The 20,498-nt window shown below is 36.1% G+C and overlaps 1 protein-coding gene across 1 annotated transcript in view; it reads left to right on the plus strand.

Annotated features, from left to right (window-relative positions):
* Nucleotides 1-20,498, plus strand: part of Mctp1 (multiple C2 and transmembrane domain containing 1) — a 481,369-nt gene that overhangs the window by 219,103 nt on the left and 241,768 nt on the right. The window contains exon 5 of the mRNA XM_090331048.1: nt 12,987-13,129. Coding sequence (XP_090187174.1) covers nt 12,987-13,129 — 143 coding nt within the window. The remainder of the gene's footprint in view (nt 1-12,986; nt 13,130-20,498) is intronic.

Here is a 20,498-nt window from a genome sequence, read left to right on the forward strand (position 1 = left end):
CCCAAGCATGAGGACCACAAATCTGAGGCTAACCTGTGTTGTGTAATGAGTTTCTGTCTCAAAAGACAAAAAGAGTTGAATAAAATAAAAAGGTAGTAGGTCCTAAAATGCTAAGAACTAGTAGTTCTACAAGAGTACACCCAAGAAAGAATATCTCTCTTGTAACTCAGGAGACCCTTGACCTCCGTGTAAATCTGTCCCCCTGACCAGGATCACATACAGGCCCCAGCCCTCTCAGACACCATTTTGCACCATGCCTCAGGTCTTCTCTCTCTCCTCAAATCACCATGGCATCCTACTTTGGCTCTCTATTGGAATTGATCCAGTTTATTGCTATTGTTTTTCTGTTCTTTATTTACTTTATGATTCTCATGGCTCAGTTTTCTAATAGTGTGAAGTATATTCAAAGCTGCAAGTTTTCTGGGGACATGTGTCCGCCTCCAGTCACTTTTTAATAAAGGCTGCTAATGTGACCTATGGGGAAAAAAAAGGAATATCTCCCTTGCTCAGAGGCTCAAAAATGCATGCTGTTCTCCTCCTTGGAGAGTCACTGTAATTTCACCTCACTAAAAGGTGAGAGAATCAAAACCACTGTATTTCCTTCCAAGTGGGCATTTTTCAAAGGTGCTGAATCATAGAACTCCTTTTCAAAATTATAATTTATATTTTTATCACCAATTATATCTTGCTGAAATGAAATAGTAAAAACATTTTCAAGCATCTTAGTATATGAGGAACAAATCTCATCTGGACCCTGACTTAAAAAAATTTTTAGTGGTCTCTCCCCAGTCATCTGTATTGGAACCACAATAAATAAAGGCTTTGAACTATTAAAGACTGTCATTCATTAAAAATACCTAAGATAAAGACTTGAAAATGATTAGTGATTTATTAAAGAATGGGTGGCTATTCAAAATTATTAGACTTGAATACCAAGGGTTTCCCTTAGTGATCATATACTTTTCTAGAATACCAAAGGCATGGAAAAATTAAGTACTGAATTTTAATAATAGTGACAAAAGGCCTTTAAGTGATAGTTGGAAACAAATACACAGTAGAATCAATCCCATAATCTCCCCAAAAGAGGTGAACAATAGATAGCTGATTGTCCCAAATACAAACCGTTTTCTTTGTATATAGAACTGTGAAATATGCTGAGTATGACCTTACATACATTTACAAAACAGTACACCACCCCAATGTCTTTCAGATACCCACCATGAGGCAAGCTAAAGCTAAAGGAGTTCATGACCCAGTAGGCCTTCCATTTAAGAAATGTTAAAGGTAACTTAGAATGGAATTTTAAAATGCTTACTAGCAACATGAAACATAAAATTATAAAAGTCACTGGCAAAGCTATGAGTATTACCAAATCCAGAATAATACAATAGTTATATGCAAATCATTTTCATTGTAATACAAAATTTTAAAATCCAAAATAGCAAAAGAGCTACAAATTAAATGAAAGTGACAACATAGCAGTAGTAAATCCTAATCAAAAAATTTCTCGAATGTATATAAATTAAATTCTGTGATCAAAGAAACAGAATAAAGTTTTAATTATTCCTCACTATATGCCCCATAAGAGACTTACTTCACCTTTAGGAACATGCATAGATTGAGTACAAGAAATAGGGTAGGGGCCGGGAGTTTGGCCTAGTGGTAGAGTCTTGCCTAGCATGCATGGAAACCTGGGTTCAATTCCTCGGTACCCCACATACATAGCAAAAAGCCGGAAGTGGTGCTTAGGCTCAAGTGGTAGAGTGCTAGCCTTGAGAAAGTCCAAGGACAGTGCTCAATCCCTGAGCCCAAGCCCAGGACTGGCAAAAAAAAAAAAAAGAAAAGAAAAAAAGAAAGAAATAGGGGTAAAAAGTATTTCATGGAAATAGAAAACAAAAGACAGCAAAAGTAGCTATACTCTTTTCAGACAGAACTGACTTTAAGTAAAACTATAAAGATAGGAAAAGAAAACAAAGCACTTTATCATTATATAATGATACAAGGATCAGTTCTACCAACACGACATCATAGTTGTAAATGTATATAAAGCATGTATTATTACCTCTGAGGAAAAAGATAAATTAGGATTCTTTTATCACCTCACTTCTGACAATGAACCATTACTGAGACAGAAAATCTTTAAGAGAAGATCTATATTAAACTCTACTTCAAATCAAATAAACCTACAGTCACACAGGACATAATTTTCCAGTGCTGAGTTGCAATATCAAAGTCTACTGTCTGAATGACATTGGGCAAATAATATAAAATTTCAGTTTGGCAAGAGAAATAAGTTTGAGAAATCTATGGTACAATACAGAAAATCTCTAAAAACATATATCATGCTTGAAAGTTGCTGATAACATTGATTTTTAGTCAAACAAATGTAATTGTGAGGTCGTGCTAGTGTTAATTAACTTCATTTGGGCATTCCATATTGCATACACAGTTCAAAACCTTATGTCAGATGCTCTAAGCATATACCAATTGTTAATTCTCAGTGAAAATATATATAACTTATGGACATCCATATAACTTATGGACCATTAATCTCATTAAAGAAAAGAACAAATGCCAAGGAGATAATAGTCGAGCAACCTCCTTCATGTAGAGAGGTGGAAGAAGGAGTCTTTGAACAAATTCTGCTTAATGGGGGTAACAAATTGTCAGTCAGGAAAATTGGAAGACAGTTTTTTGAGCAGAAAGGCTCTTTTGCATGTACAAGATCAGAAGCAGAAAATAACATTGTGTATTAATAGAAATGGAACACAGCAAGAACATCAGGATAAAGCTGCAGAAGTGGCTAGTCCTGTGAATTATCATAATTTTATTACAGGGATGACTATTCTGTCACCTCAAAACTTACATTTTGTAAACTAATCCCTAATAAGATGGTCCCAAGGCATGGATCCTTTGTGACTAGGGTTATCCCTCAGTGGTAAGTGTTGTACATGGGCCCTGGGTTTCATTTGTAGCAGGAACAGAAAGGGTGGAGGAGAGGGACAGACAGAGACAGACACAGACACCGAGAATGAAAGAGATTCTTTCACAGGTAACTGGTCCCTGAGCAGTGGGTCCTCATGAATACAATAATTACCTCATAACCTTGTATAGGAAGCTGCAGAGGTTGTCTTGTATCTGTCAGCATATGAAGGCACATGTATAGGGCCTTCATCAAACCACACACACAAAAACAAACAAACAAACAAACAAACAAAAAACCTTTGCCACATTGACCTTAGACTTCACATTCAGAAGTGTAAGAAATAAACTCCTGTTGTTTATATGCTGCCTAGTTTAGTATGTTTTACTAGAACAGCCATAATAAACTAAAAAAAGGTGTAACTGAAAACCATTGAAATATGTTAAAGAAAAAAGATGGAAATGTGTGGCTTTACAAGGTCAGTCTACTCTCTGTACAAACAATTAACAGAAAATTATCTGGAGAGTGAGAGAAGGCAAATTATTAGGTGACTAAGGCAGTACCAGGGAGAAGTTCTGGTCACTTAATGAAAGTAGAAGCAGAGAAGGTAGATCCATACTGTGTTTTCAAAGAGAATTAAGTTGCCATGGTAGTGTTATGGATACAAATTATAGAGCAACAAAGATATTGAGAGTAACTTCTCTTTTTTTGTGGATCATGGGACTTAAACTCTGGACCTGGGTGCTATCCCTGAGCTCTTCAGCACAAGGCTACCACCCTACCCCTTGAGACATAGTGCCACTTCCGATTTTCTAGTGGTTAATCGGAGATAAGAGTCTCACAGTCTTCAGTACCTGGGCTGGCTTTGAACTATGATCCTCAGATCTCAGCCTCCTGAGTAGCTAGGATTCACTGCACTTGGCTTTTTAATTGTATTTTATTGTTGGAACGATGTATAGAGGGCTTACAGTTCCATTTGTCATGTAGTAGGTACATACCTTGAATACGAATACCTTTCCCATGTTTTTCTTTGAGAGTGACTTCTAAAATGACATGTGCAACTATCAAATGATGAGGCAATTGAGAATAATGTTGAAGGAAGTGTGGAGGTTGGTGGGACAGAAGGTTGAGAATTAAGTTCTGGGAAGATAGAGATTGGAAGGACCATAGTTGATGGCCAGTGAAAACAAAACAAAACAAAAAAATAAGAAGACCCTGTCATACAATGCAAAATGAGGCATGGTGGTATGTGCCTGTCATCCATGCCATGCAAGAAGTGTGAATAGGATGCCTTGTGGTCCAGGATGCCTAAGGCATAAGCATGAGATCATATCTGAGAAAATTACATCAAAAAACAAAGATGGCATGGCTCCAGTGTAGGCCCTAGAAAGCTTCACAAAAAGAAAACAAGAGGTTTTAGACATGTTATCATTGGGATGCCTATTGAACATCCAGTGGAGGTCTTACAAAGCCACTCATGGGAAGGCCGATTCAGAGTGTAGATGTCACTGTGGTCATAGGTAGAAACACACATACTGAGATTTAAAGCCAAAGGAAGGGGAGATGGAAGGTATGAGAAACCATCAAGTCCATGAAGAGAATATTTCCCAGAGTACTTAGCTGGGAGAGAATGCTGAGAATTCTTCCTTTTCAGCACTTGTTTCACTTTTTTCCTTTTTTTGACCTTGATTTTCCTCCTTTTTTATTAAATATATCTGATTATCTTTTACAGTTATCTTGAAACAGTTGTAATTCAGCCTGTTGGCTGGTTGGAACAGTGCCTCTTGTACATGCATCATATTGCAATTGCTCTTTGAGCTGTTCTTATCTTTCTTCATATGAGGCTTGCCTTATCTTTCTTCATATGAGGTTTGCCAATCCCTCAACACACATAAATAACCAACCTACTACACATCCTTGAATTATATGTGACCTTGTGGAATATAAACTATTTTATATGATGGTATTTTTTGTTTACCTACCTGATACACTATAGATGTTTTCTTAAATATTTAATATTTAGCCCTTCAGTATTTAATCATATTGACAATGCTGTCTGATGAATGGACCCATTGTTTCTGCTTCCTAGTATTCAATGTATCTCTCTACCACATTTTATATTGCTCTCCCATGTAATATACACAAGGCAATTACATATGTTTTACATACATAACATGATATATAGATTTATATAGACATATGTATATAATAGGTAATTCCTCTATGCACATGAACATAATCAAAAATAAATGCCCAGAATAAGAAGAATTGCTTGGTCATGAGGCAGATATATAACTTCATAAGAAGTTATCAGGTAGCTTTCCTAAATTGCTAAACCTTCTATCATTCCATCAACTTATATGTGAGATAATATCCATTCTTCAAGCAGAACCTCCTCTGGGAAGGAAAAGGAAAGGCATACTCAAAGTAATAACTTTGTGTGTTTGTCAACTCCTAACACAATTGTGTTGCCTAATAGGTAATTACAAAGACTTACTTTAAACAACAATTTGTTATTGTTATTTTTCACTAATTGATGTGTTAAGTGAACAGCTCTGGCTGAAATGATTCCCTGGTCTACCTGACAAGGATTCTTGGGCTGTGAAATTGGCCAGATACTGAAAGAACTGTATGTCAGAGGGTGGAAGAACTGCAGACTTTCCGATTTAAATGTTCTAAGGGCAAGGAGGACAGGGCATTTGGCGTAAAACTGTAAAAAGTAGTCAAGCTATGGAAAATGTTGACACCATCTTGGCTGGTACATAGGACATAACCACAGGATAGGGGATATACTTTGCCACAGTGGCTGGAATAATGGGCTTCCACAACTGCCCTCGATATCTTTCCCCAATGTATTCCTCCACTGTTCCTCTGTCACATGGGTCCACTCCGTAATGAAGACGCAGAGCTATCATTTCCCAAAGAACATTTCTCACCACATGCTCTTCTTAAAAGGCAACCTTGGGCTCTCCTAGCAGAGATGTACAATAGGACAAAACCTAGATACATAAGGCCATGTAGTATGATGCTAAATAAAGGATCTCCAGGATGTAGAAACAAAAGCCATATAATGAGTGATTGTTGTCCTTAATGTACTGTTATCTCTCATTTCTTTTGCTGTCCTGTCCCTTGGTTATCTCATATTGTCACAGTATTTACATTGTTGTCTGATATATTGGATATATGCGTATTTGGTTATTTGAAATTGGATAGGGAAGGGGGGAAAACAAGATGAGGGGCGGGGGGGGGAGGGAAATGGGGACCAAGACATGTGAAAGGGTATCAGTTTTGTGAAGTAATGCACCTTCTATCTGGTGAATATAATGTAACCCTTCTACTAATTTCAATTAAAAAATATATGGAAAAAAGGCAACCTTAGTGTTTATAGAGTCAGGTAATAAAGTTTGTGTCCTATTTCCTGTAATCTAAACAGGACTTTGTAATTTTTCCAACATGTAGAATGTATTTTTATATTATCATTTAGAGTAAATCATTAAAATGGCTATATTGTTAAAATGCCATACACTTCTCCCTTGCTACTTGGAAATGCTTAGTCTTGTTATCCAGCTTTCATGCAGCAAGGAAGCGAAAGCATAAGAAGAGCTCATGGATAGTGCCTATGTACAGGTACTTAGCCAACAGACCACAGACACTTATAGGTTATAGCCAATGTATAAATGCTACCTAAGTCTGTTTTCTCATGCTAAAAACACAATAGTACAGGTTAAGTAAAAATTACATATATTGGGCCTGGATTGTGACCTAGTGATAGAGTGCTTACCAACAAGCATGAAGCCCTGGTACCACATACACAGAACAAAACCAGAAGTGGTGTTGTGGCTCAAGTGACAGAGTGCTTACCTTGAGTAGAAATGTCCAAGACAGTGCCTATGCCCTGAGTTCAAGCCCCATGACTGGAAAAAATTGCATGTATTTGTTTCATTTTGGCTCTTCTTCCTCCTGGGGTTTAATATCAAAGTCCCACATTTGGAAAAGGCATTCCTGTTGGCTCAGGTGACATAGGGAATAACAAATCAAGACACAAGAAGCTCGTGTATGCATGCTTTGGCCTTATTTTCTCTTTAAAAAGCCACCAGTGTACAGTCGTGAGGTCCCTACCCTGAGGAACTTATTCACCTGAATTTCACCCAAATAAGGCCACAATATAAATATCATAGAATTAATTTCTGCTCATTTAATGGCCCATAAAATGGTACATAAGTCTATAACACCCAGGTGTCTAAATTTTGTTCTTCTGCTCAATGAAGAATCATTTTTCATTGTTTTAATTATTTGTATTTCCAGTTACTAGTGTGGTTGGTGATTTGTGTGTTTGACTGTCTTTTGCTTTTACTTCTGCTTTTGAATTGCCAAGTCATAAAACAGCCATTTCCCTATTGTTGGTCATGGGGCTTGAGGTCTTCAGCTCAAGGCTAGTGCTCTACCACGTTCAGCCACAGTACTACTTCTGATTTATTGGTTGTTCATTGGATATAAGAGTTTCATGGACTTTTATGACGCGGCTGGCTTTGGAGCCACGATCCTCAGATCTCAGCCTCCTGCTTGGCTAGTATTATAGTGTAAGCCACCAGTGCCTGGTGATTGCCTCATTTTAAAAAAGTTTTCACATATTCAAGATAATAGTCTCCTGTCACTTCCAAATATTTTCAGTATAGCATCTGTTGGTTAACTTTGCCATGGTATACTCAGTGGAAATATATATACATTTTTTCCCTATGTCTTTATCTCTTCCTCCCTCTCTCCTGCCTTCTTCCTCTCGTCAATGTTTTGTATTTTTCAGCATTTGATTATTTATGAAATCTTAAACTTCTGGTGACTCACACCTGCAATTCCAGCTGCTCAGAATGCTGAGATCTGTAGAGGATTGTGGTCCAAATCCAGCCTTAAGAAGACAAGTCCATGAGACTCCATTTCCAAAATATCAACAAAAAGGTAGACTGGAGGTGCTGCTGAAGTGGTAAAAAGCCAGCCATTAACAAGCAAGCCAAGAGTGTGAAATCTTAAGTTTAAATACAATTTTCAGTCTTAGGTGTTCTTTATTTTTCTAGACTTAAATTTACATTTAGCTATTTGAGTCTGAAATCCATTGTGGCATATTGGCACAAGACTGGAATCTGGTCTCACCTCTTTGCCTTAGTTCAGTTTCTCACTACCATGTATTAACTGTCATTTTTGTCCCATTTGTGCTTGTGTGTGTGTGTGATGTCATTACATTTATTAAATAAAATGTTCCTACTAGTCTATTTCTGAAATTTTTAATTAATTCATCAACCACTTGTTCTAAGTATGTTTGGTACATTTGTCCCCATTCCAAAATACTCTGTAACTTCTCTTTGAATTTTAAAATTATTTTTTCTTGATTTAAATCATTTCTTCTGCTTTCTCCCTGGCATGCGCTTCTACCTCATATTCTACTATACTTTTTGCCAAAAATCTGTTACCACAATTGTTATGATCATTGCCTTATCAGAATAAAATGTGATAACAGCAGGAAAAGTGCTGAGGCTTTTCACTTAATCTTTGAGACAATTGCTACAGACACTTAGAAGATTTTCATTTTCTCCTCAGCTTCAGATGAGGACAGAGGCTTTATTGTGCACTGGGACAGAATTGAGAACTCCTCATGGAATCACCTTACAGAAATATTATCCCCAGGGACAGCAATGATACGAAGCTGCAGAAACTAACCTGGAGCAGAGATTCTTTAATTTTATTTGCTTCAAGTAACTTTTACAAATTATTTCTCAGTCTCAGATCATTAAATTACCCGTTCATTAATTCTCTAAATAAATGCTGACATTCTGTAATCTGTCTCATTGTAGATAAAGTACTAGAAATATTTTTAAATAGATGAGTTTGTTTCATGAAAATTATTACATTTTTGCAAGTAATAATTTCATACATCATTTTAAAATCAATGACAATAGCTTTACCTAGGGCATACCTGCAAAAATTCAAATGGAAACAGATTTTAATATGCCTCAAAATATGAAAATATGCACTGTATCATTGCTACTTCCCACCCCAGGGGCTTCAACTCATAGTTGGAAACCATTGTGTAAAAAAAAAGCAAAATTTATTTTATCTCAAATAGTTTATTTACATTAACTCCTAAAAACAATTCACTGTTAAAATTTACCTTGTGCTAGGATACATTATTTTTTCTGGTTGTGAGACTTGAACTCAGAACTGAGTGCTGTCCCTGAGCTCAAGGCTAGCACGCTACCACTTTGAGATACAGCTCTACTTCTGGTTTGTTAATTGAAGATGAGAGTCTCACAGGAACTTTTCTGTCTGGATTTATTTCAAACCATGAGCCTCAGATCTCAACCTCCTGAGTAACTAAGATTATAGGCATGATCCACTAGCACCCAGCTGAGTATCTTTTAAGTTTATACTTTCACAATAAAGTCAAACTGTCTAAATGAAATGTAGTTCAGCAAAGGAAAATAGGATCATTATTTTATAAGACTTAGGCATACAAAAATAAAGGATTGTATTTGAGAAGCCTTTGGAAAGCTTTTGAGAAATCCCTCTAGGGGTTAAATAAGGAAAGACAGATTGTATATGGTAGTCCTTCTATAGCATGAGTGTTTATGTATCATTGGGGGGAGCAAAATATTGAGTGATATGTAGGGTATATTTGATTGTATGAGCTTTATTATCTATTACACTATTACTTAGCACTAATATGATGCCTTAAAATTTTCATAACAACACTCATTTTTCCATATATTTTTATTGTAATAAATAGAAGGGTTACATTATATTCACCAGATAGAGGGTGCATTACTTTGCAAACATTGATACCCTTTCTCATGTCTTGGTCCCCATTTCCCTCCCCTCACCCATGCCTCTCATCTTGTTTTTATGCCTCTAGGTTTTGTTCTATTGTAAATCTCTGCTAGGAGAGCCAGACTCATAGGCTCAATGGTTTCCCTCATTTGTCATAATTAGTAGAAACACCTTATTTTTTAAAACTAATATAGGGGACTGGGAATTTAGCCTAGTAGTAGAGTGCTTGCCTAGCATGCACGAAGACCCAGGTACAATTTCTTGGTACCACATACATAGAAAAAGCCTGAAATTGTGCTGTGGCTAAAGTGGTAGAGCTATAGAATTGAGAAAGCCCAAGAACAGTACTGAGGCCCTGAGCTCAAGCCCAGAACTGGCAAAAAAAAACTAATATAGGAAAGAGTTGTAAGGAGAAGCTTCAATTTGGACAAAACAGGAATAATTACACCAAACTATCTTCTGAGAGTGAGGCCATAAATATTTTCTGGATGGAACTAGGGAAAAATATGCCAAATGAAATAAGTCAAGCTCAGAGAAAAAAGGAGTGTATATTTCCTCTCCTATGTGGAATTTAGATTAAATTAGAAGCATTTTTAAAAACCTATACCAGGCAATATGCATATGTACACAAATTGATTACAAGTACAGTATATACACGACAAGATTCCAATGGTGTAACTCCTATAAGCAACTAAGAGTTTAATAAATGAATTCCATGAAGCTGTAACATGCTTTGTCTGGAGATAGAGTTCAGAGGGATAGATTAATGGCAAAGAAGGGTGATCTGGTATAATCATAATATTCAATGTGCATATGTGAAGAGGAAGCGAGATAACTTGAAGGGATGCATGGTGATAGAATAATAGGAGGGTTAAGATTAAGATACATGTACTTAAAAACAGACATGTTCAGTTGAAACCCCTTTGTATAAAAATGTTCTTTCCATATATTTTTATTGTAATTAATAGAAGGGTTACATTATATTCACCAGATAGAAGGTGCATTACTTCACAATCATTGATACTCTTTTTCATGTCATGGTCCCCATTTCCCTTCTCCCCTTCCCCCCCTGCTCATCTTGATTTCCCCTTCCCTATCCAGTTTCAAATAACCAATTAAGCATATATAAAATATATCAGATAACAAGGTGAAATATTGTAACAATGTGAGATAACCAAGGGACAGCAAAAGAGATGAGAGATAACATAGTACATTAAGGACAACAATCACTCATTATATGGCTTTTGTTTCTATATCCTGGAGGTCCTTATATTTTGTGTCATACTATATGGCCTTATGTATCTAGATTTTGTTCTATTGTAAATCTCTGCTAGAAGAGCCCAAGGTTTCTACTGATTATGACAAATAAGGGAAACCATTGAGCCTAAGTTCCTTTGAGTCTGGCTTACTTCACTTAATAGGATTTTTTCTAAGTCTTTCCATTTCCTTACAAATGGGTGATGTCGTTCTTTCTGATGGCAGCATAGAATTCCATTGTGTATAAATACCACATCTTGTTGATCCATTCATCAAGTGAGGGGCATCTAGGTTGGTTCCATATCTTTGCTATGGTAAATAGTGCTGCAATGAACATTGCTGTGTTAGTGGCTTTAGTATGTCCTTGTTTCTGGACGATTGGGTAAATGCCAAGTAGTGGAATTGCTGGGTCATAGGGGAGTTCTATGTTTAGTCTAACAAAAATGTTTTTTAAAGGAAGAATCATTTCCTGATGATGAAGGTTATTATACACTGGAACAATTGCTTGATGAAAATCATATATTTATCTTCTTTAGCAACCTTTAATAACTGCATAAACAACTGAAATTGGTCTTTTGTCTCTCTCTCTCTCCTTTCTCTCTTCTTCATTCCTCTCTTTTCTCTCTCCTCTTTCTCTTCTCTCTCCTTTTTCTCTTCTCTCTTCTCTTTCTCTGTCTCTCTCCCCCTCTCTCTCTCCCTTTCCTTCTCTCCCCCTTTCCTTCTCTCCCTCTTTCTCTCTCTCCCTCTCTTCTCTCTCTCTCTCTCTCTCTCTCTGTTGTGTTTTCATAAACAACTAACTTGATATCCAGGATTTAGTTAATCATTGTAGGCAGGTTGGAAGCAGTCAAGGCTTAATATAAATTATGGAGACCATTTAATATACATTTGTCCCTATCCTTCAGAATTTATAACTTTTCCTTGCTGAGGAAGAAATTTGAAGGGAAGTAACATTTATTTTATGGTTTCCAAAGATTCAGCCCACAGCCAACTTGTTCCCTTGCTCTTAGGCCCGTATCAAGGAATAATGTCACTGGGGAAGCACCTCACAGAGAAAATCTGTGGATCTCATGACAGCCAGTACGCTGAGACTGGAAAGCACCGGGGATAAGAGTCATCCTTTGAAAAGCAATATATTCATAACTAGCATGTCAAAATCAAACTGTATTGTACATCTAATCAATGCTAATTATTCATATATGTACTAGTTATACCCATATTTGTACTCTAAGAAGGCTCACCTCTCAGTTGACTTTCTTCCTTTATTCAAATTGTACCTTCTAATCATAGGTTCAGTAAAACCTCCTCAATGAGTCATTGGTAAAATTAGCACCCCTATAACCCAATTACTTTTCAATTTCCCTACCAGCTCTGGACCAGACTTCCACACAGGAGTTTTTTGAGGTCCAGTTCATATCCAAACCATAACACCGCCTAATAGTTCCTTTGCTTGAAACCTCCAAGCCTCCTTAATATTGTAAACTGAACACTGAGCAAGAAAATTCAGAGCCAAACATGAAATGAATCTACTTTAAGATACTTTTTTCTAAGCCCATTAGAATAACAGAAAACTTTAGCAGCATATATATGTCATATATGACATCATTGGTCATCCTTTATAGAGTTGTTTGGATGATGTGAAGAGAAATGCCAAATTAAACTCCATGATATGTAACTGGAACTAAATTTGTATATTCCTTGTACACTCAAGTTTTCTTCAATACCAGGACAAGATTAAAGAATTAAGATTGGAAAATAAAAACTATGATAATGATCATGATGACAATATTTAAAGAGCTACTTCAAATGATCTATAACAAACACCTCTCTTCAATATATCAGAAAAGATGTAACAAAAACACAACTTTATCTTCTTATATAAGTCCCAATTAACTTTGCTCCCTTTGAATTCTTTCTGGTGTCTCCGTGCACAATTATCTTGCTCACATAGAATGACATGATTAATGTGAGTCAATCTGTATCTGTTCAACAGGGACAAGTGATCCATACGTGAAGTTTAAAATTGGAAGAAAAGAAGTTTTTAGAAGTAAAATAATACATAAGAACCTCAATCCTGTGTGGGAAGAAAAAGCTTGTATTCTTGTTGATCATCTTAGGGAGCCACTGTATATAAAGGTGAGCTGATTTTTGCTTTTCCCTAATGGAATCTGACATATGAATCTTTGATTAATGACCCTTTTTTATCATGTTTCTCTGCCTGATGAAATTCTGCAACCAGAAATGTATTCTGCTATTGGCAAATATAATCTATTGATAATTGATAGTAATAATAATGAAGGAAGAGAAGCCAGAAAGATCATTTTTTTTCTTCAGAACATTCTGTTGCATGTCATGTAGGAGGATCATGAACTGTGTCTTCTGCTTCATACTGTCTGCTGCTTTAATGTGTTTTAGATGACTATGAAAACAAGCTTCTGCATAATCTAGGAAAAGAAAAGCTTCACCTGAAACCAGCATTTCTATTTAACAACAAACATGCTATATTTAAACTTTCCTGTAGGAACTGCCAGGTTGTAAGGAAATGACTTTCTCTTCGTTCTACCATGGCAGGTTCTCATATACTCAGACAGACATCTCATCAAAAATGCCACTTAGTTTGCTCTGTTTGAGCAGATGTTACAAACATTGTTCACTGCAACCTGCATAGGAAAAGAGACCTGTGCTCTCAATAAACTAGTAGGCCCTGAGACTATTGTTGTGTCTTAGCATCTGACAGATCTGTGCTTCACACTGCCAGAGCTCATGGAGGTAAGCCTCACCACTCACTGTTCTGGCCAGGGTACCTTAGGAAACATGTGTGTTGAGGCCACATGTTTGCACCAATTACACCTAGTTCTGTCAACAGTCACCATCACCCCCCAAACCTTCTGCTCTCCCTTGACTACTATGGTCTTACCAGCTCCAGACATACTCAAAAGTCACTGGATGGAGAAAGCTCCTGACGCTTATTTGGAAGTGGGAGATAAAGTCAAAAAGCTATACAAAGAGCAAGGAAGGTATTTTGCTTCTTTAGAACTTAAAACGTATGATTTCAAAAAGTTCTATGCCCCTCAGTGACTGAGAGCTGGCAAGGGCAAAATAAGAAACTAAAATTATATGCAGCTCAAGGGACACCGTGCCACATATAATTGTATCACCAATACCTTTAGGAGCATTTCAGACCTCTTCCACATGAGTATATAGCATCTTTCTGTGTTTGGACTGAACTTGCTTTCTAGCAATTGGATGAACTGCATGACATTTAGTATAAAGCTACTTCCCTCAAGTGTAACTACAGCTTTCCTATGCATATGATGATTGACACAGACTTTGGAGATTTTTTTCTTCTGCTGATCCTGGACCTAAACTGGGTTTAAGGGTACTTAAACTTGGGTACTACTAACCCTGAGCTTTATTACTCAAAGTAGCACTCTGCCAGTTGGATCCATGACTCCATTTCTGGCTTTTTGTTGGATATTTGGAGATGAGAAATTCATGGAAATTCCTCCAGCTGGCTTTTAATAATGATCCTTAGATTTCAGCCTCCTGACTAGTTAGGATTTCAGGAATGAGCCACTAGTACACAACTCAGGCCTTAGAATTTTTTAAGCAAAATCTGAAGAGTTCTCTGAGCATCACACTTGTTCACCAGAGTCCTAAAGAAGAATCCTAAAAATCAAGTTGAGCTTTGATCCATATACAGAAACATGCACTGGAACACCATTCTTCATCAGTCCAGGAATCAGAGACTTGAATTGGATAAGATAGTAGCCAAGTAAAGGAGTCCAACTCAAATAAGAAAGGAATTGCAGGAAGGAATCTTGTGGTAGGAAGAAAAGAAATAAGATTCTTGGTGTTGGATAGCTTCAACAAATCAGTATACATGTTTCCTCAGAAAACTAAAATAGAACTGCTTATGGTCATTTCATAACACTCTTGGACATAGATCAAAAAGAGTAAATCAATATACAAGAAAGTTACCTGCATACCTATCTTTATCACAGTGCTAGTCACAAAAGCAATTTGAGAAAGCCAAGCCTACAATGGATAAACAAAGAAAATATGGTACATATATACTATAGAATATTGCTCAATGATAAAGAGAAATCATGTCATTTTCAGGAAAATGGATGCAATTAAAGGTTATCAAGTTAAATAAGATAAATCATACTAAGGAAGCCAAATGCCATAAATTTTTTCTTATTTGAGTAAATTAAACCTGAAGGTATTCATGTCATGAACATATAGATATATATGTATAGTCTAAGTATATGTAGAATATGTATGTGAAATATACAGAAAACTGTTTTGCTGGGGAGAATGGAAAAAGGAAATTTGAAGGTGGGTAATTTTAAATATATAATCATGGTTTAGGGAGGTGCATAGGACATCTCATTGAAAACTGTTGATCAATATATGATTGGAGGGCAGGGAAAGAAAAAGCAATGGATAGAGTCATTCTGCTTAAAATATAATATATGGACTAGGAGTCCACACTCCTAGTGGTAGAGAGCTTGCCTAGCATGCATGGATCCCTGGGATCAATTCTTTGGAACCACATACACAGAAAATGGCAGATGTGGTGCTCAAGCAGTAGAGTGCTATGTCATTTGCAAGAAAATGTATGGAATGAGAACAAATCATGTTAAGTGAGGAAAGCCAACATCAGAGAGACAAATGGCATATGTTCTCTCTCATATGTGAAAATCACATCTAAATACTATACAAGATTCTGATATGCACATTGTGAGACCAAAATAGATTACTGTTAGGAGAGAAACTCAAAGGCATGATGCCTAAGTGCCTCATCATATTTTTATAAAATAATATACATATCAAAATAAACTCTATGATATGGAAGCCAGAGACCTCTCTTTTCTTTTTTTAATTGTTTTTGTCTATAGTCTCTATTTTTGGTGTCTTCTTTTCCTTATTTATGGTGTATTCAAGGGTATATCTTTGGAAAGTTGGGAGGAAGGAACAGAACTCAGGGGGGGGGAAAGGTGGAAAAGTGTAGTGGGGGAGCTTACGGGCCAATAGTGAATGTGAACTATACAACTCATGGGTGGATATGTGATGGAGGAACTGGGAGAGAGTGAGGAAACAGAAGATACTGTATGAAAGGAAATGTACTCATTATCCCTCTCTACATTACCTCCATAATAATAAAATTAATAAGTAAAAATATATTATAGGAAGAAATGGACTCATTACCTTACTTATAACCTTTCTGTGCATCCCTTTTACAATAAAAAATGTAGAACTTGGAACCAAATAACATAACTAATGATATTATTAATCATTAATTACCTGGTTCTGTTGTTTCCATTTTCACCATGTTTATGCTTTTGGTGATGAATAGGAATTGAGAATTAAAGCAAATATTTAGCAACAGATCTGTCAGAAGATGAGAATAAAAAGTTTATATGTTGAATAACACAATTGGATTATCTTTAATAATTCACTAAATTTATAGATGTTTCGCCTTATGTGTGGGAATACTACAGGTATGCTCAATGATTTCGTGTCATCTATCTTGCCTCTAGGCTGACATAGACATAATTAGAAGAGTGCACAAGGAGCCTGTTTTGGTATTAATTGTATATGTAAGATACACTACTGCAGCTATGAAAGTACAGAGATACCAGCTGCCTTATATGTAGTGTATACATGTGAAATGGCACTGAGCAGGTAACAAAGCTCAGAAGTGCAGTTGATCAAGGAGAATATTGCACAAGTGCTGGGTTTTCTACAATAAATGAACACCTGAAAGGTTGCATGTAAATCGAATGAATGAAAATTGAATAATATAAAAGACATTAACGAAGTTAACTACTGAAATAAATTCCCTCATGACACTTCAAATCTTAAGAATCCTTTTGTAATGTCAAGTATTTGTCTTTTTACTTAAAATCAAATTTTTGATGAGTCAGTTCTTTTTAATTGAAGTACACCTGTACCAAAAAAAAAAACATTAACTGGTTTGGGGCAACTATACGTAATATTTACTCTGCATTGTGCTTTCTAAATGCTGTGCCTAGAATTAAGTACATAAATGATGGGCTATTGACTCTCTTGGGCTTATGGAATTTTTTTTAAATTTTGTTGTGGGGATAATGTATAGAGAGGTTACAGTTACATTTGCCAGGTAGTAGGTGCAGTATTTCTCACACATTGATACCCCTTCTCGTGTTTGTGTCCCCATTTCCCTTCCCCAACCCCTCTCAATCATCTTGTTTTCCCCCCTTCCCTTTCCTATTTCAAATAAACAATTAATCATATAGACAATATATCAGGTAACAATGTCAGATACTGCAACAACACAAAGGGCACAAAAAGTGAATTAAAAAACATAGTAATTTAGAACAACAATCACGCAAGATAAACATATTGTTTCCATACCCTATATTTCATTTCATTTAGTGTCATCTTATATAACCTTATGTACATAGGTTTTGAGCTTTTATAATCCTCTGCTAGGAGAGTCCTAGATGTGTACTAATTATTACAAATGATGGAAACCACTGAGCCTCTGTTTCTTTGGATCTGACTTACTTCACTTAGTATGATTTTTTCCAAGTCTTTCCATTTCCTTACCAATGGGGTGATATCATTCTTTCTGATGGCAACATAAAATTTCCTTGTGAATTCCCATCTTCCTGATCCATTCACCTACTGAGGAGCATCTGGGTTGGTTCCATATCTTCGCTATGGTATATAATGCTGCAGTGAACATAGTTGTACTAGTGGCTTTAGTATGTCCTTGTTTCTGGACATTTGGGTAAATGCCAAGGAGTAGAATTGCTGGATCATAGGGGATCCCTATGTTTAGTATTTTGAGTAATCACCATACTGCTTTCCAGAGTTGTTGAATGAGTTTATACTCCCACCAACAATGTAGTAGCAATCCCTCCTGGCCACATTAGTGCCAGCATCTGTGGTTCTTATATTCTTGATAATGGCTATTCTAACTGGAGTGAGGCAGAATCTCAAAATTGTTTTAATTTGCATTTCTTGTATGGCCAAAAATGTCAAGCATTTCTTCAGGTGTCTATAGGCCATTCTTATTTCATCTTTCTAGAGAAGTCTCTCTTTAAGTATTTAGCCCATCTTTTAATGGGTTGGCAGTTTCTTTGAGGATTTGTTTGTGAGAGATTCATTTTTTAAGAATTTATTAACATTGATTTTTACATCATATTTTAAATGACAGGTTTAACAAACAAGTGTTCAAGAAGGGAATCTCTATTTACAATCACTGGGACTTAGTATTTAGAACTTAATTGAAATTAGGCTAGGGGTTTGTATGTCATAGAAACACATTAATTTATGAAATAAAGGACTCAATATCTGCATACCCAATGCTATGGACATGGTAATGGAAATATAAACATAACTATATACTAATAAAAGCCTATGACTCTATAGAAATTCATTTTTTAATCTGTTGGTATAGTTTAGATATGAGGCCTTTGTCTGTTGTATTGCTCTCACTCTGTGGGCTTTCTGTTTATCTTGCCACTTGAGCCACAGCACCACTTCCAGCCTTTATCTATGTATGTGGTACTGAGGAATCGAACCTGGGTCTTCGTGCATGCTAGGCAGGCACTCTACCACTAGGCCAAACTCCCGGCTCCTTTCTTTAATTTGTTGTGTTTCTGGGCCTTTATTAAGGAAGTTTTGACCTGTACCAAGGAAACCTACTATATCTCCTGTTCTGCTTCTAAAATTTTCAGGTTATCTGCTTTTACCGCAAAGTCTTTGATCCATTTGGAATTAATTCTGGTACAGGGCAACATAGAAGGATCCAACTTTAATTTTCAACAGATGCTTAACCAGTTCTGCTAGCACTATTTGTTGAAGAGGCTGCCTTTCTTCCATCCTATTATTTGGCTTGCTTATCAAAGATTAGGTGGCCATATTTCTGTGGGTTGATTTCTGGATCTTTAGTTCTATTCCATTGGTCTTCAGGCCTGTTCTTGTGCCAGTACCAAGCTTTTTGGTTACTATAGCTCTGTAATAGAGTATAAAATGTGGTATTGATATTCCTCCAGTGCTGTTCTTTCTGCTAGGGATTGTTTTTGCTATATGGGTGTCTTTTATTATTCCATGTGAATTATTGGATTGCTTCCTCTATTTCATTAAACAGTAACGTTGGCATATTGATTTGTATTGCATTGAATTTGTAAATAGCCATTGGCAGGATTGTCATTTTCATGATGTCAATTCTTCCAATCCAAGAGCATGGAAGGTTTTTCCACTTCCTCAGTTATGCTTTAATTTTCTTTTTCACATTTTTAAAGTTTTCATCATAAAGGTCCTTTACATCCTTAGTTAATTCCTAAATATTTTATTTTCTTTGAGGCTATTGCAAAAGAGTTGCTTTCCTGATTTTTGTCTCGCTCTTCTCGTTGTTGGCATACAGGAAAGCAGTTGATTGTTGAAGATTAATTTTATTCCCTGCTAAAGTTTGCCAATATTAGATAAAATAGACTTCAAACTGCAATTTGTGAGAAGAGACAAAGAAGAATATTATATATCACAAAAGGGATCTCTCCTTCAGGAGGATATAACCATCCTAAATATCTACAAACATAATACTACCAACTTCATCAAATAAACTTTACCTACACTAATACCACACATAGATCCAAACACAGTGATTGTTGGTTACTTTAACACACCACTGTCACCTCTGAATAGATCAAGTGGGCAAAAACTCAACAGAAAAACTTCAGACTTGAACAATTGCATTGATCAACTAGACCTAACAGCCATTTGCAGATTATTCCACCCAGCAACACCAGAATATATGTTCAGCAGCACATGGAACATTTTCTAAAAATATACCACATGTATCTGACTTTGTTACCTGGCATATTATATTTATATTTATTTGTTTATTTGAAATACCAAAGGGAAGGGAGGATAAGATGATTGGGAGAGGATGGGGGAAGGAAATGAAAACAAAAGCATGCGAAGGAGTATCAATGTGTGAGAAGTAATGCATCTACTATCTGACAAATATAAATGTAACCTCTCTATTCATTAAAATAAAAAAATAGACCACATCTTAGGGCATAAAATGAACCTGTGAAAATTCAGAAACACTGAAATTATTCCCTGCATTCTCTTAGACCACAACAGCATAAAATTGGAGCTGAACACCAATCTCCACTAAGGAAAACTCTAACTCAAGGATATTGAACAACACTTTGTTGAATCACCAGTGGGTCATTGGGGAGATCAGAACAGAAATTCAAAAATTTATGGTATTCAAAAAAAGGGAGTACACAAAATACCAGCTCCTTAGGTACACAGAAAAGGCAGTACTCAGAGGAAAATTTATAGCTCTGAATGCCTACCTTAACCAATTAGAAAAATCTCAAACCAACAATTTAATGGTGCACCTTAAGCTCTTGGAAAAAGAGCAACAAACCAATCCCAATTCTTGTAGAAGGAAACAAATAATTAAAATTAAAGTAGAATTAAATGAATTAGAGTCCAA

The sequence above is a fragment of the Megascapheus bottae genome, chromosome 4, assembly GCF_031878675.1.
Source record: "Megascapheus bottae isolate mThoBot1 chromosome 4, mThoBot2.hap1, whole genome shotgun sequence".
Lineage (NCBI taxonomy): Eukaryota > Metazoa > Chordata > Mammalia > Rodentia > Geomyidae > Megascapheus > Megascapheus bottae.